Source organism: Dermochelys coriacea, chromosome 1, assembly GCF_009764565.3.
Source record: "Dermochelys coriacea isolate rDerCor1 chromosome 1, rDerCor1.pri.v4, whole genome shotgun sequence".
NCBI lineage: Eukaryota > Metazoa > Chordata > Testudines > Dermochelyidae > Dermochelys > Dermochelys coriacea.
In genome coordinates this window covers 255,968,821-255,986,753 of record NC_050068.2, presented here as the reverse complement: position 1 = coordinate 255,986,753, position 17,933 = coordinate 255,968,821, and the positions used below count along the sequence as shown (strand labels likewise).

Here is a 17,933-nt window from a genome sequence, read left to right as displayed (position 1 = left end):
GATGCCTCTGTCGGAAACGGATCAAGAAAGCCAGCAGTCCAGCTCCTATAGAGTTAGTAAGTAATTTAGCTAGAAAATGCGTTAGATTTTCTTTTGTTTTTGGCTTGTGAAATTCGCTGTGCTGGAGGGAATGTGTATTCCTGGTTTTTTTGCTTCTTTTTGTAACTTAAGGTTTTGCCTAGAGGAATTCTCTGTTTTGAATCTGACTGCCTGTGAGATTATCTTCCATTCTAATCTTACAGAGTTGTTCTTTTATCTTTGTTTTGTTCTTCTAATAAAGTTCTGTTTTTTAAGAATCTGACTGGGTTTTTAGGGTCCTAAAAACCCAAGGCTGGTCTGTGCTCATCTTGTTTGTTCTCAAGCCTCCCCAGGAAAGGGGGTGTAAGGCTTGGGGGGGGGGGAATATTTTGGGGGAAGAAGTCTCCAAGTGGTCTCTTCCCTGATTCTTTTTTTAAATCGTTTGGTGGTGGCAGCATACCAGACCCAAGATACAAGAAAAAAATTTGTGCTTGGGGAAGTTTTAACCTAAGCTGGTAGAAATAAGCTTAAGGGGTCTTTTCATGTGGGTCCTCACATCTGTACCCCAGAGTTCAGAGTGGGGAAGGAACCCTGACACAGCCCCACATGCCATACAGTGTCATATGCAGCTGACAAGTCCCATCAGGACAGCACCAACTATTTTGTCCTTTTTTAAGGCATCTTCAGTGTCTTGTGTTAAACAAGTGACTTGATCTTGAGTACACAGTCTTGAAGACCATTGTCCTGGAGGTCACAATGTATGAATAGTGTTGCCAGGTCTGGGTCTGATAGGATGTATAGAATCTTCTAGCCAGTTGCAGATGGAAGTGGGTATCCAGGAGCATCTAGGAATTTCAAAAGAATCTATGGCTGCTGACCAATTTAGTAGTCAGAGGGAGATGTCCTTGATGGTGAGGAATTACAGAGGAGGCAAGTTCTCTAACGTGCTTACCTCTTCCTTCCAGCATCGCTCAGTCGTGCTGGATTTAAACTGCTCCTCATCCAGGTTCTGAATTTGGCTAGGCATAAAGAAAGCTGGGAGATGGCACTGTTTACCTTTGAACGAAAGGAGATATAGAACGGGTTGGTGCCTGTATATTGCTGATGCTGCAGCCCATCTTGTCTCACCAGCTTTCCCAGTGACTTTGTACAAATGTTGAATAATATGGGGGATTGGACTAAGCCTTGCAGCACACTGCAGGTGAAGGCTTTGGAAGATGGGGAACCAGCTATCCATAATAACCCTCTGAAATATTCCAGGGCATTTTTGTTCATTCTCGCAGCATCTTGGAGGCAGGAAAGGAGCATCTGGTGATCAATAGTATCAAATGCTGCAAAGAGGTCCAGCAGGAGTCATATGGATGTGTTTTCCTTGCCTCTGGGCTGTGGGAAGTAATTCATCAGAGCAACAAGTACTGTCTCTCTATTGTGCTCTGACCTGAAGCCTGACTGAGAGGGATCTAGGACATTTGCAACTGACAGATGGCATGAGAGAGAAATTTTTGGTAACGTCTCAACCAACTTGCTTAGAAAAGGAAGGTTAGAGACAGGACAGATGCTAACACAGTTTAGAATCTAATTTTTCTGATCAGGACAGACGAGACAAAACTCTGCTTGTAAGCAATATTGTGTCTAAGCCCAGTCTATAACATGGCTTCAGAATGATTGTACCTAGTCTACAATCACCCGAAGAAAGTAGAGTTTAAGCTGTGTATAAAACCGATCTGCTAACATGACTTTAATTGACAGTAAGGGCTTAGATCTCCATAAAGCCATAGATAAATTGGGAGACACCCAGATGGGAGACTAACCAAGCATAGTGCAATCTGGAATATACTGGAATCCAAGTCTATGGATGCAGCAGTTTTAGGTTAAACTGCTCTTACTCTAGCAACCTATCTTGTTTTGTTATATCAGTATGGTGACGCGGGATCTGATCTTGCTAAGTGCTGAATGGCCACAACTCCACTGATTTCAGTGTGAGTTTATAGCATTGAATACCTCACAGTGTCGCTCCCAAAGTTTCTTGCAATACATCTAATGTGACTGATACCTAAAGCTACAATTTTGGCAAGAAATTTTTTTTAGTAAATTTCCCAGGGGAAAAATAAGTCACAGAAAGGTCACGGGTAGTGACTCACCCTAGAGCAGTGGCTCCTGTCCTATGGAGTTGGGTCCCGCTCCCTGATGTGGGCGTTGCAATCTGGTGCATTTGGACACAGCACCCATCAGGTTTGCCCATCTATCCCATGTAGATGGAGACAGAGGGGCAGATGGGTCAAACCTGAGGGATGCTAACCAAATATGTTTTTACCACCGTTTCTAAGATTTCACAAACTCCACTCAATCATTTATGTGACCTTGTGACAAAATCATAGCCCTACTGATACCTAACACATGGTGCAGCTCTTCTGCCTGTCTGCCACCCACCACTCCAGATTCTGGTTGTATGGATAATACATGTCTCTAAAAACCTACAGATCTTTCCAGCCTGTGTTGTAGTCCACTTTTGGGGACTGCTGACTAGGTGAGGAGTGAGAATTCCTATTTGTTCTCTGCATAGTGGACTCCCTCCAGAAAGTGAGCAACTAGCTAGGCAAGCTTCAAATGGAAACCAGTTAGGCATCCCTACGCTCTTACAGCTAGGTCCAGTTTCAGAGCTTTGTTCTGTCAGCATGGTGAGCCCTCTTTGTTCATTTTAAAAATAAAAAGGAAGAGTGGGGATGTTCAAATCAAAATCTGTAAAGGTTAATTTTCTATTTCCCAAAGCAATGGCAATTATTTACTGTATACCATTCAGAGCAGGGTAAATATCAAGTTAGTTAATAATTATTGCTGGGGACCAATAGCACCTTTTTACCTTTTCCTACCCCTCCTTGAGCCTACAAGAAGAACTTGCCAAACTTCTGCCTCAGATTCAAAGGAGGGTGGGGGAGAAGTGGTAAAAACTATTTTTGTGCCTTCCTCCATCCTTGCTCCCCCTCAGATTAAAAGCTAAATAACCATATTTAGCTTTTAGATGATGTAAAATTCCTGAACTTGTCTGCTTAAAACAAACATAAATACATTTGTAAATCTCAGTACAGTAGATAAAATAGTGTTTAAAATGTCTGTACATATTTGCATACTTGGAATAGTATACACAGAAATTGTATATCTATACATCTATATCTATATGGAATGCATACACACACAAATATAAAATACTCACACAGTTGATAAATACAATGCCTTTCCTACATCAGATGTAATTTAGCAACAGTAATGACTTTGGAATGATGATGGTATTATAACTCAATTAAAATGTTTTTAACAAAACTGCCTCAAGTGGGTTGCAAACAGCTGCAGACCACCCACTCCGATCTCCAACAATTGCCACAATAAGTATACCCTGTCATGTATGTGTTTTCTTTCATGAATGATAAAACACAAAAAAAAGGCTTTATTTTTGTTCCTTTTGTTTCCTTTTCTCCCTCAGACAATCCATGTCGCCATTGTCTGTGCTGGGTACAACGCCAGTCGGGATGTTGTCACGCTTGTCAAATCAGTCTTATTTCACAGGTAAAAGTAGCTTTTTCTTCTTGTATGTTGTGTGTCTGAGTCCAACAAAACAAGCACTTGCTCTTTCTAAACTCTCCCTTCGGGGGGAGATCAGCTCTTCTTGCCAGGCTACAGCAAGTAATCTTGTTTGTTTGGAATCAAGAGAGGTTGGGATTTACATCTACCCCCACACTGTTCCAGGAGTAGTTTACAAGTCCCCCTTCATGCAGACTTCTGTAGTGGGCTCATGGATCAGTGGTCCAGTCAGTTACACCCAATACATTATGGGAGCATAGGGACTGTGTCTGTCTGTCTGTACTATAAAATGCCTAGCACACTTGAGTGATGTAAAATAATAATATAATAGTCATTAGGCCTAGATCTAATAGTTTATGGCACAGGTGTAGATTTATATACAAACATGATGATTATGTTGCCCCAGCCTGCAGTTTACACCATATTTTTACAAAGTAGACCTGTTACCGTACATAATATACTCACCAAGGTCTAGATTGCGCACTCCTATGTCTTCAGTGAGCCCATGGTGTTCACAATCTGGCCTTAGCACATCAAGTGCAGTTAGAGCTAGTAGAGAGTGACTGTGTTAGAGACTGAAAAGGAAATGTCCAGTCACCAAAAAAAATGGCACCCCTAGAATATTGGCATTGTGTGTAATGGTGTGTACTCATTTTATGTTCATTGGTCATCTTGGTGAGGGACAACAAAAAGGTGTGTCTACGCTCAGAGTGGCGTGTAGAGTACAGACGCTGCATGCCCCAGCTAGACAGGGTATAAATAGCAATGTAGATGGGGAGGCATAGCTTAGACGAGTAGAGTGCCCTACAAGCCTGAACCTCCCCAGGGTCTATACCCTGCGTGACTCTCCACATGCCCGAGCTGTGCCTCCCACGCCTACACTGCTATTTTTAGCAGTGTAGTGTCCTCTTTCTCCTCACCATGATGAAAGTCTTTCCCCACTGCCTCTCCACTGACAGAGGCTTTCACTGTGGCATATTGCTACACATCACAGTATCAAGTGTGAATGCAGCTTGCCGTTAGCTGTGGAGTGTAGCTACGCCTGTAATGCCTGTACTCTACAAACTGCTGTAAGTGTACATGTAGTGAAATGTTTTCCTGGGGGGGAAGGGGGGTGGAAAGGTGGGAGAGAGATGATCAACCTAAATCAGACTAAGTAGGTTATCAAAATGTGCTAAGAATGAATACTTTGCCCTTACTCACGGTCAGTGTTACACCTGGCACCAGGAGTGGTCCCACTGAAGCCAGTAGGCATGATTCTTCACTGCCTTGCAGCTTGTGTAGTCACTTATTACCAGTGTAAAGTGAATGTAAAATACTCCTAAATCAGAAGGGTGGTGTGAGCCCTACTTAGTACAGCTGTAAATGACTGCACAAAGTGCAAGGCAGTAGAGGATCATGTCCAGTGAAACCATTTGTGGAATACTCAATGTGAACAAGGGTATCAAAATGTGACCCTAAGGGTATGTCTACATTGCAGTTGGGGGTATTATTGCAGCACATGTAGAAATACTAGAGTCAGCTTTGGTCTAATATAGATTAAATGTTAGATTATGGGCACCAGCTGCTCTAGTGTGTACCCAGGGTCCTAGGTGGGGAGAGCTAGCCCCTTTAGCGCTCTCAGCTTCTGAGACTTCACTGTCTTTGTTGCCTGAGCTAGATTTGATTTAGCTAATCACAGCTAGCTCGGGTATGTCTATATGTGGTGCAGTGACACCTCCTGATTACAGTGTAGATATTCCCTTACAGTGACAGTAATAGAAGAATCCCGGGCTTATCTATACACATAGTTGAACCAGTTTAACGTAGGGTGTGACCTTAAATTTAAACTGGTGAAAAATGTTGTATTGACACTATTTCACTTTAAGTCAGGCTTATTTCAGTTTAACTTAAGTTGAGTAGGAACAGGTTCAAGCTAAATTATTAAACTGAAATGTGTGTGTCTACACAGGGGTTTGCAACAGGTTAACTATTATCTATTATTGATTTTAAGGAGTACCGTGGAAAGGGATCTGGGGGTCATAGTGGACCAGAAGTTAAAGATGAGTCAACAGTGTAACACTGTTTCAAAAAAAGCAAACATCATTCTGGGGTGTATTAGCAGGAATGTTGTAAGCAAGACATGAGAAGTAATTCTTCCACTCTGCTCCGTGCTGATTAGGCCTCAACTGGAATATTATGTCCATTTCTGGGTGCCACATTTGAGGAAGGATGTGAACAAACTGGAGAGAGTCCAGAGAAGAGTAAAAAATTATTAAAGGACTAGAAACCATGATCTATGGGGGAAGATTGGAAAAGAGAAGACTGGGAAGTGGGGTGGGGGGAAGGAGAGGGGAATGATAAGTTATCAAGTACATAAAAGGTTGTTACAAGGAGGAAGGAGAAAAATTGTTGTTCTTAATCTCAGAGGATAGGACAAGAAACAATGGGTTTAAACTGCAGCAAGGGAGCTTTAGGTTGGACATTAGGAAAAGCTTCCTAACTGTCAGGGTGGTTAAGCACTGGAATAAATTGCCTAGGGAGGTTGTGGAATTTCCATCACTGGAGATTTTTAAAAGCTAGACAAACACCTGTCAGGAATGGTCTAGATAATACTGCCATGAGTGCAGGAGATTGGACTAGATGACCTCTTGAGGTCCTTTCCAGTCCTATGATTCTAAGATTAAAAACTGCCTGTTCCCTAAGCTTTTGGAGAGAGCATAAAGATGAAAGAATGACCCCATTCTCCTATTGTTTGTTTGTTTTTGCACTGATATATACGGAACTTTAGAAATAGTTTTGTTGTTGTCTTTACAGATGATGACGGGCAAGGGATTTACTGTTTCCTCCCTTAGTTCTCTATTTCTAGGATCACTGGAAAGTAAAAGCAAGTTAGCAATTATAGATGCATTTTCCTGCTGCTATAAATGTATCACACATTGAAATTGATGCAGAAAGGAACACCAGTAAAAACAGCTTGACAAGTTTAAGAAGATGTGTGATATGCAAAGAATGACAGAGATCTTGAACTCTCAAATTAACTCCTTTACAGCTAAGTGTTCTCCATGGGGTATAGTTATTACTGTACATAAGTTTTAATTACCATCCAGTATTGACTTGTAACTCCTACTTAGAAATTAGATGTCACTCATATGATTTAATCTAGAAATAGAGTGGGTTTTTTTGACTGTCTATCTTGGTTAGTTTAGTTACTATCAATTTCCACTTTCATAGCTTTCATGTTCTAATTTATGGCCCCAATTCTTCAGACACTTATGCATGTGCTCAACTTTAAGCATGTGAACAATTTCACTAAAGTAAGTGGGGCTACTTAACTTAGAGATAAGTACATGTGTGTTCGCATGATTGTTCATGGATGTATTGGTGGTTGTGTTTGACATGTCTTTGTATGAGATATGAGGTGCATATAGCTTATGAAAGATCTAATAAAAAAACTACTTTTAACAGTATTCTAGGTAGTTCAAGAATATTTATGGGAATAAGATTTGCAGCACGGGACAATTTGTGTGTTTCTAAGGCAGGCAACAACTTTACAGTATTAGAAACATGGGTGCTTTTGAAATTTTACCCTAAGTCCCATTTTCAAAAGTGACCTGGCACTTAGGAGCCTAAGTCTTTTTGAAAGTCAGTAGGAACTAGACTGCTAAATCACTTTTGAAAATGGGACTTAGAGGTGCTCTAGAAACATTTTTCTCATCATCTTATCCATTAAAAATGTCTGATGGGTTAGTGCCTTCACCTTGGGAAAATTACTTTTAAATTTATCTTAGATCTAGGGTGACTGTACATCCCATTTTGGCCAGGACAATCCCTTTTTTAAGCTCTGTTCTGGCCGTCCTGACTTTTTTTTGGCAGAAGTGGGCATTTGTCCCATTTGCTGTTGCCAAGTAATAATCAGTTGGCAAAAGCAAATGGGACAAATGCCCACTTTTGCCAGTAGAGGGGGGTGCGACCCCTAGTGGGGCGTGGAGGAACGTGTGGGGTTGGGGGGCAGCAACACCAGCCCCACCTGGGAGGAAGGGCTCAGGAAAGTGGCTTGGGCCAGGATGTCCCCACATGGGCAGGAAGCAGAGGGACTTGGTCCTCCCTGCACATGAGGAGGAGAGGGGGGCATTGGACTGGCCCTGCATGGGTGGGTGGCAGGGTGGCTTGGGCCAGCCCCTTGGATGTCCCATTTTCCCTTTGGGAAAATATGGTCAGTCTACTTATATCACAAATGAAATGAGTTGGATGGTCTCAACCAAGTCCCTATTAAAAAATTCTCCACCTCACAAACCATCCATATAGTCTGGCATAATTAGCAATTCAGATGACCACAGCTGGAGAGCAGGAACACTGCAGATCAGGATTGAGGGCTGACTGAAGCTTCCCCCCATGCAGCACAGTCAATGCTTGTTTTTCATAGCCTGCAAACTCCATGCTAGTCCAATTCTGCTGAGTTGCCCCTGAGAAAAGTGTATCAATTGCATCAAACTGTGCTAAAAGCTCTTGTGATTTTTGTGGCGTGAATGTATGTTTTCTGATTCAGCTCCTTTTTACTGTGGAATGAGGTACCGTTTTGAACCTAGGTGTTCCTATAAGGAAGACATCCGCTAATGCCACTGTACCATCTACCTCCTTCTCTTCCCGCTCCCTGGTGCTTGAATACAAAAATAGTTTCCAAACTGCCTGGATAAGTAGCTTTGCTTGTGTCCCATGATCTGTATGGTATGTCTGGAATCACAAACTTGCTGTTTTAATAGCCGGCAGAGAAAGACCCACAGAGAGCTAACATGCTCAATATGCAAGATTTTCTGCACATTCAAGCAGGAGAGAGGGGATAGCATGCTCCGTCTTTAGAAGCTCCTGTTGTCTACATTCTTAATGACCCAGCACGCCTGCTGTCTTTTGTCTGTCTTTAGTGCACTCCAGCTCAAAGGTAGGGATATAATAATGCACAGGAGGGAGGATGATTAGATTGACATGACATTCTTTTCTCAGAAAATTGCCACAGACTGTATAAGGCAGTCTAGGGACCTCTTTTGTATTAAAATACACAATGACACTCTAGCTGAAGCATCCTTTAATTACTAAATTACAATGAAAGTCTGATAAAAGCATGTGTGACATCCGCATGAATGCCTGACAAACTCATTGGAATCAAATCAGTGCTCTTACAACAAACACCAAATAAAATACAGCAGGAGGAGGGGGGACAACAAGAGCATTTGCCTGGAAGAGGCCAAGCTCTCAGACAACAGGATGTGTTCCGGGGGCGTTCTAGGGCAAGGCTGAGGTGCATTAGCAGAGCTGCCTGAGAGAAGCTGCACAGTGTCTGCCCACATTATAAACAGCTGCACTTTCTTGCAATCTACACTCCTTCAGTTACATGGCACAATCCTTCAATTTTTCTTTGTTGCTGGCAGTGTTAAATCTTGCACCTGCTAGATCACATCTGCCTGAAGATCAATGATCAGAAGAATCTAAAAAGGTCTTTGACAACATGCTTGGATGCATGTACATTTCATTCTTTTACAAATATATATGAGAGTGAACATAATGATCATAAAAGTGCAGCATAACAATTTTAGTTTAAAGCCAGGTGTAGAGCAAGCAATAAAGCCTCCATCCCACCTTTCACTCACATACAGCTCCTTCAATGCAACTCATCTCTGACTTGCAACACCTGCAGCTAGTCAGATCACACCCATTCCCAAAAGCCTGTTGACCATGCTGAATTGTGTTGTGCACAAATGGGAATAGAAGAAGACATCTCCCAACCAAGTCAAACTTTTTCAAACTACAGCTGACATGAAATTGTATTCACACCCTCTGAACCAACCACTTGTGCCCCTCCCATTCCACCTGCATAATGCACCACGAAGACATGTATGAACATTTCTCCAGATTTCTAACCATAAGGTCCTTTTTCCAGTCAAGCTAATCTTTAAAATGTGTGCTCGTTTCCAAGATAGCATTGTTTACATGCAGAGTACAATGTAATGAACCGTGGCTTAAGTTTAAACTAATTTTCAGCTGAAAATATCCAATGTTTCTTTTTACCTTCCCCTGCACCCCAAAAAAGTTACTCCAGCTGTGACCTGACCAGGGAGTGCTACTAAGGCATGGGTCTCTGCATAGATAGCCTAGCCTCAGTTGATATTTAGGGGGACAGATCCACTACTTGCTTGCTTCAGCAAGATGAGAAAGGGAGCCTTGCAGACCTTCCTGTCCCCTCTCTGTGCAGGTTTTAGAATTTGGCCCCAAATGAGAGGGGTTGTTTCTATGCAGGGTGGATCTGAGTGTCATGACTTGTGTGTTTCCACTAGCTAAAAATCAAGCTAAAGCTGTTACCCTGCATCTCATCTAGAAAAAAAAGTTAAATTTAGGAAACGTGTAATTCGCGTGCTAGCTAAACCAGACTAAACTGGACCACTTTTACTAAACAGGACAAACCCTTTGGGAGATGCTATATTGCTAACCTTATGTCAGTCACACTTCTGAGTACAATGGACTCAGCCAGCAGCATACATTAATTTTAAAAAAGTAAATAGACGTCCCAGCTTATTCATGGTGAGGATTATTTATAATGTTACTATCTTTCTACCCACTGGCCGGAATCAAATGAATGCTGTTTTCTTTTTAAATAATGGTACAAAGATAGAAAGTCCCTATGGTTTCTAAAGCAGCAGGAAACATGCAGAACACTAAAGCCATCACTAAATGGAGGAAAGGACTGGGAAAGAAAGTGCAAAGTAACTGATCATTAGGCAAAATAATCACTTCAATATAAATATTTTACATGTACAGTAAATATTTAAAATAAAAAAGACAAGGATCAGTGCAATAAAAAACTAGTTTACATGAAAATATTTTAAAGTTTTAATAAAGATTTTAATGTTCACAAATCCACAAATTTAAATTCTGCAGATGTGATGTATTATAAGGAATCTTCATCCATGGATAGCTTAAGGCCTCTCTAGTCCTATTTTATTCTGATTCTTATACCTCCCTCATCATCATAGTATCTGAGCCCCTTCCAGTAGTTCATTAAGTGATACGATTAACCTGTTGTTTGTTCTTGCTCTCAGCCAGGCTCCTAGGGGTGAGGGGTGGTCAATTGTGTGAGTAGGGTAGGATTTTAATTTTGTGTTTTGTTTTGTGAAATGTACATGCTGGTGTGTGTGTGTGTGTGTGTGTGTGTGTGTGTGTGTGTGTGTGTGTGGGCAAGTTGAAGAAGTGTGCCTTGCACTTGGACCAGAAGGTGGTGGGGTTTGTGATGGTCCTGGCTTCTGGGGCAGTTCAGACCAGAGACTTGGACCAGCCCGCAAGAAAGCTGTCTCCTGAATCTGACACAAGAATGAGGGACAGGCTCTTTAATTAACCTTATTATTTATTTTGCATCTGGTAGTGCCTAAAGGCCCCAACCAGGTACCATTGTGCCATGTGCTGTAGAAACATAGAGTAGAAGACAGTCCCTGCCCTGACAAGTTTCCATTTTAAAAGACAAGACAGACATACAAAAATAACAAAATAACTTGCCAAAAGCACATTACTTTGTAATTAGAGTACAATTTTTCCCAGTTTTTCCATACACATAACTATCTCACCCCCAACTTCCACTCTTTCCAGCTGCCACTTAAACTTCTTCACCATCCTTGCCCACCATGAGTGTCCTCCCAACATCAGCCTCAATTTGACAGATGGATGCCCCCCTTCTCCTCCCCACACACACACATCCCTCCAAACCACACACTGCCAAAAGTATGTGAAGGCCAGCTTTTAGCTGATTCCTCTTCCCACTGAGTGAGATGAAACCCTCTTTCAGATTTGTATACTTTTTGCCCAAAGTTTCTCCATATTGGAAAAAGACCAATCTAAGTGTTGGAATAGATTTTCATTGATTCCAAAAGGTATATCAAAACATCATCAAAGTCTAATGAAATTTTACTTTTTGTGGAGTTGTTCACAATTCATACAGCTAGTAGTTCAATAACACTGGCAAATACTAAAGGGGGAAGAGGATAGCTCTGCTTCATGCCTTCTGGTAATGAGAAGGATTCTGAGTTCAAACCATTAACTCTTACAGTGGAGTTTAGTTTATCATAGAGCTTTATGAACCCATTTCACAAACACTCCATTGAAACCCATAGTCTATATACCAGGGGTTCTCAAACTGGAGGTCGGGACCCCTCAGGGGATTGGGAGGTTATTACATGGGGGGGTCGCAAGCTGTCTGCCTCCACCCCAAATCCCACTTTGTGTCCAGCATTTATAATGGTGTTAAATATATAAAAAAGCGTTTTTAATTTATAAGTGGGGTCACACTTGGAGGCTTGCTATGTGAAAAGGGTCACTGTTACAAAAGTTTGAGAACCACTGCTATAGACCTTGAAATGGTCCAGCCACCATATCTGGTCAAAGGCACTGTCCCCAGGTAATGCCAGTACAATGGCCTTAAAGTTCCAGAAGGAGTTCAGAGTGAGTTGGGATGCTGCTCCCTTCCACAAACGTCCATGTGCACACAACACAAACCCCCACATCCAATAGTTTAATGCCACCATTGGGGGAAAAAAATGACTAGATTCAAAGCTGGATGGAAATGACCTCCAGCAATGTTCTGTTACGTTCGGGTTGGTTATTACTTATTAAGTCTGGCTCAATTATTATCTATTGGATACAGTTCAGTTGTTCCAGAGTAGCAGTGTTGGTCTGTATTCGCAAAAAGAAAAGGAGTACTTGTGGCACCTTAGAGACTAACAAATTTATTAGAGCATAAGCTTTCGTGAGCTACTGCTCACTTCATCAGATGCATTTGGTGGAAAAAAACAGAGGGGAGACTGATATTTGTTGTGGTCTTTAGGGATTCTTGGTGGGGTTTGGTCATAGTTATGAACTATTTATAGTTTGGTCTAGTCTCTAAGGCCCCTATATACAAAGGATCTTAGGTATCTAAGTCTTAGTTATAAATAGCACTGCAATATGCACAGCTCCTGCTTGGCTACTGAATCCTGTAAGTGCCTAAACTCACCTGGCGTCTCTGGCATTGTAGTAAAAGTTCCCTAGTTGCCTATCCTCCTGCTTCTGGGCATGCGTGGAGCTGCCTTACTGTGGGCATCAGGATACCTATCTCCTGCCTAATCCCCAGCACAATCCACAAAGCTGGGGAAGTTGTTCCTGTGACTTTTCTAGGTGCCTAAAAGTGAGGCATTGCAACACCTAAATCTATTAGTAGATCCGGGCCTAATAGATTACATAATTAAATCACCTCACTGAAGACAAGCCTTGGCCAGTATACCGTTTAGTTGTACCTGTCAGTAGATCACTGGGATCTGTATTCGGAACATAATTTTTAAGCCCCTATTTTGCCTCTGACACATTTTCCTTCCAGCTGAATCTTCACCATGATCTAACATCTTGAAAGAGGTTTTTGAGTAGTACAGCTACTCCTTTTTCCCCAAGAGGAGCAAAACTAAAGAAAATGTCACCTACATACTTCTATTTAAGTTTGATACACGTTGGGTCATTTGAATTAGTATGAAATGCCACTAAACGTGAATTTCTTTATATAAGAATTATGTTTTTCCTTTCTGTTGCTTTATTTCATCTATTAGTATTTGGTATAACTTTATTTTATTAGCTCATGGTTTAAAATAAAGGGAAACTTTTTTTCCCCCTCAGTTTTACTCCTTTTTCCAGTCCAATTTGAGTTATATGAATTAATGGCCCTGAAAGGCTACAAAACAAAAGCAACTGGGAGATATCTGCAAACATTACATTAGATGTCCAAAGTGAGGTCAACCTCAACTTCTAACTGGATAGAAGGGCTTATGGAATTTTCACTCTTACCAACACACCTTGACATATTGCTTTGTCTGTTCCCAAATTTACTGCTTTTGTACTGTTTCCCCTGGCTTTTTCTCTGCCAATGAAATGCTTTTCTTAATCTCTGTCCTCAGATTTTCTTGGCAAACTACCTGTTTTCTCTTACTGGGGAATTTAGATGACCCATGGTGTCATCCTCTCCTCTTGTGCTTGGTTAGTGAAGCAGACCTAGACATGTTACTGTTACCATGTTGGTTTGCTAATGGGATACTCAGCAGCTGGCAAATGACTGAATTTCTTCCCATTCTCTCCCTGCCCCAGGGCATGCTAAAGGTTACAACATTCTCAATTCCTCTATACTGGGGACCACTATAGTTTAATTTGTTTGATGATGTTGAATTCAGATTGGGTGAGGTTAGAGCTCTGAAATTATTCCACCCTCTTCTTGTACATCCACGTGTTATACTGCTAATTGGAGTCTTTATACCTCTTTCTCAAATGGGTGGCTTGATCCACATCCCCACTGAATGACTCCATTGACTTCAGTGAGTGTTGGCTCAAACCCCACCTGCAGAAAGTTTGTGTTTGAAGCACAACAACAAACTGTGTTGCTGACAGCTAATGTTACCATGATTGTCTTTTTCTGCTGGAACATGTGCTATCATTTTATATCCTGTTCATTTTAAACATGTTCACGCTCTTTTGATTGTCTGTGTTCATTGAGGAAAAACTGAATGACCTTCCTTAAAGCAGAAAGGGAATGACAATAAAAAATGCACAGATTGTTCTCTGGGGCAGAGAATAGGGAAAGAGAAGACACTTGACCTTTTGGATGAAACCAAAGCAAAGTAGAATGGACCATCTTAAACATGCATGGGCCTAAATATACATGGGTTCCCCCAGTTCTTATTCACATTGCAGAATTTAGTAGCAACCATCCCCTTCCCCAGCATCTGAAATTAAACGTTCCTCCATTGTGGATGAAAAATGTCCTTTGACAAGTGCACCCATTTACCTTTATAAATTCCACATAAATGAGACTCCATTATGCCTCCCAGGGGATCAAAAGAAGGTTGTGCTGATGCTAAGGGCTAAATGGACCATCTGTCTTCTTAGTGGCTTTCACAAATTCCTATTCCTCTTTGTTGATGACGAAGTTGCCAGCCTATGGATAAATATGCAGTACCCCTTCTTACTACAAATCATTGCTAAATTCCACTGACAGGTCTCCATACTCCTACCATGGAAGTTGAATAAAGATCAGGCTGTTGCTCTCCTTCCCCCAAAGAGGGAAGCAAAGAAAGGTGATTTAACCAAAGAGTTTGTAATGTCACAGCTCCTATTGCAGTGAAAGTGTTCTGCAAGCTTTATCAAATCTTTCAACTCAGTTAACTCTGGTTAATCGCTCATCCTGGTTGGATGCATTTGATTTAGCCCAGCTCATATGAATCTTAGTGTGAATCCGAGTTGGACACATTTTTAAACAGAATTTTCTCTTTGTGTCTGGTTTCCTCCAACCCTTCTTTCTTTATGGGGTAGGGGCATGAGGGGTTTTACAATACCCAGCCAATCAATTTCTCGAGGCCTTTCATTGTTACAGTAGCTGAGAGGCATTGGCTTGGGACAGCTAGCTCCAGTTTCTCCTAGTACTGATGACTAGGCTGAACCTAGGCTTGGCAAGATTCAATTTCAATTGATAAAGGTTGGTCAACATTGATTTCAGTGGACACATTGCAATCAATGAAAAAAAATCAATCCATTGTTGACCCACCTTGTGCCTGCAGGGATTGGGTGTCACCAGCCCTGTGGCACATAGCGGCCCTCTTTAGCCCTGCTGTCACGGATCTTCTCTCTCTCACCAGCTGGCATTGCTGGCTAGGACCCTGCTCTTACTTCTGTGACAGTGGAGTTGCAGAGGGCTCTCTGCATGACTGGGGCCACTGACACATGAATCCCCGCAGGCGCAAGATGTGTGTAGAAGAGGTGGCTGCGATGCTGGTAGGGTGGAGTAGAGACGTCTGGTCAGAACTACGAGGAGGAAGAGGAGTGTGACCCCTGATAGGAGCCATTCAGAAGCCAGGTGGCTTTCCCTGCGGTTGGGGCTCATCCAGGCTCCTGACACTCTGAAGAAATTTGCATTAAATTAACATTGATAAAAATTTGATTTTTTTCCATTGAAATAAAAAAAAATGATTTTTTTCAAGCGTCATCGTACCTGTGTGTTTTGAATCAATGGTGTGTGCAGGCTCAATGGGACTGGAACACCACCATGCTTGGGGGGTTATTTTTGAACCTCTCTTCTCCCTGTTTCCCGAGGGCAAGTATTGTCATCACACAGAGAGACCACCAGGGTGACCCAGAAGAGTAAATGCTATCACCTTGTCAGTTCAGGTCCTCAAAGGAGACTGTTATCCTTTAGAAGACAGAATTGGACTTTATAGGCCAGATCTTCATCTGGTGTATGTAAATTAGCATCGTTCCATTGAAGTAAATAGAACCACTCAGATGCACATTCTGCTGAAAAGCTGATCCTGTGTTTCTGTGATTATTAATTAATGCATGTGGATTGTGGTAGCGCCTAGGAGCCTCAGCCATGGACCTGGACTCCAATGTGCTAGGTGCTGTATGTTATGTTATAGTAGAGTTGGGTAAAGTTTTGTAGATTTCTGTGTCCTTTGTTTATAATTGGAGCTTGGTTCAAAGATTTCTGTGTTTCCTTCTCTCCCTTTTTATACCAGGCGAAACCCTCTTCACTTCCACCTCATTGCAGATGCTATTGCCAAACAGATCCTGGCAACTCTCTTCCAGACCTGGATGGTCCCTGCTGTGCGCATAGACTTCTATGATGCAGATGAGCTCAAGGTAAAGAGAAACAAAACAAACTCAAGCCATTTTATTTTTTCTTTATTTCTACTTTATTTGTCTGGTTTTGAGTTAGCATTCTGATTGGCTGACAAGAATTCCAGCTTGTGTGTTTGAGAACTCAGTCAGAACTAATCAGAACTCTGTGTTGCCCAAAGCATTACAACTACCACAATGTGTGATTAGTGCCACATCTAGTCCAGGAGCCTTAAAATCTACCTGCCTTGCAGAAGATTTCTTGTCCTTCGAGGTGAATTACATTGAATAACATCACTTCCCTGTAAACGCGACACAGCTTTCTTGCAGAACAGATGGAATTTTAAGCCTCTCGTACCGTAAGCACTCAGCCTCCTAGCACTCCTGTGGCATGTGTGCTTGTCTACGCTGGGACCCCCCTCTTACTTCTGTGACATTGGGGTTGCAGAGGGCTCTCTGCATGACTGTGGGGCCACTGACACATGATCCCCGCAGGCGCAAAGTGTGTGTAGAAGAGGTGGTTGCGGTGCTGGTAGGGCGGAGTAGTGACCCCTGGTCAGAATTACGAGGAGGAGGTGGAGTGCGAGCTTGTAAGGCCTTGTCTACACTGCGGGGGGAGATCGATCTAAGTTACGCAAATTCAGCTACGTGAATAATGTAACTGAAGTTGACGTACTTAGATCTGTTTACCACAGGGTCCACACTATGCGATGTCAACTCGAGATGCTCTCCCATCAACTCCCCTTGCGCTTCTCATTCAGGTGGAGTACAGGAGTCGACGGGAGAACAATCTGCAGTCGATTTAGCAAGTCTTCACTAGACCCGCTAAATCGACCACCGATGCATCGATCGCTGATTATTAATCCCCCAGTAAGTGAGAACAAGGCCTTAGACTAAGATTTTGGCAAGGAGGTCACAGTGTTCATGGTAATTGTGAATTTTAATAACGTTTGAGACCCCCAGGGTGGCAGCTCCTCTGGGCCTGGCTCTCTGCTCCAAGTATGCGACCTGGTCCATGTGGTTGCAGCACCACTTAGGTTTGACACATCTGCCCCTCCTTAGATGGAGATGAAAGGCTGCACGAGCCAAACTTGATTGTTGTTGCAACCTAGCACCCAAAGTCACAACACCCAGAACAGGGAGCCAGGCTCAGCCCTGCGGGGCACTGTTACAGGGTGAATGCAGAGTGGGCTTGTTCCTTGTCTCCCACCACCATCTTGGGCTCTGACCTTTCCATGACTGGGATTTTTCCCTGTACCACTGCCATGAAATTGACTAAAAATTTGTATGACAAAAATCATAGTCATAGTCTGAGACATCCAGTGCTTAATTTGTGCCAGGGCTGAACCCTGACACCTCGAGGCTTGGCAGTCTATAGCCCCAGCACCTCCAGGCTTGTCTCATCAGTTATGAAAGTAAAAAATTTGTTTGAGCCCCAGCACCTAATTGCTTGAGCCCTGGCACCTCTTTCATTACAAATTAAGCAGTGGAGACAGCACACATTCTGAGGTATATTGATAATTTTTTAGAAATAATTTGCTGCTTTGTCTGGACTGTCTTTCAAAAGGAATAATTAGGAGTTGAGGAAGGCTCTATCAGTGTAAAAAAATAAATAAAACACTTATTCCAAACATAAAGTAATTATCTTTCCATAGCAGTCACAAAGTTTTAATTAGATCACAGAGGTTCAACATTGA

The 17,933-nt window shown here is 42.2% G+C and overlaps 1 protein-coding gene across 4 annotated transcripts in view; it reads left to right on the top strand.

Annotated features, from left to right (window-relative positions):
- LARGE1 (LARGE xylosyl- and glucuronyltransferase 1) overlaps nucleotides 1-17,933 on the top strand; it is a 371,084-nt gene that overhangs the window by 175,383 nt on the left and 177,768 nt on the right. For all 4 annotated transcript variants that reach the window (XM_038396618.2, XM_043519916.1, XM_043519928.1 and 1 more), the window contains 2 exons: nucleotides 3,497-3,579; nucleotides 16,137-16,260. In XM_038396618.2, coding sequence (XP_038252546.1) covers nucleotides 3,497-3,579; nucleotides 16,137-16,260 — 207 coding nt within the window. The remainder of the gene's footprint in view (nucleotides 1-3,496; nucleotides 3,580-16,136; nucleotides 16,261-17,933) is intronic.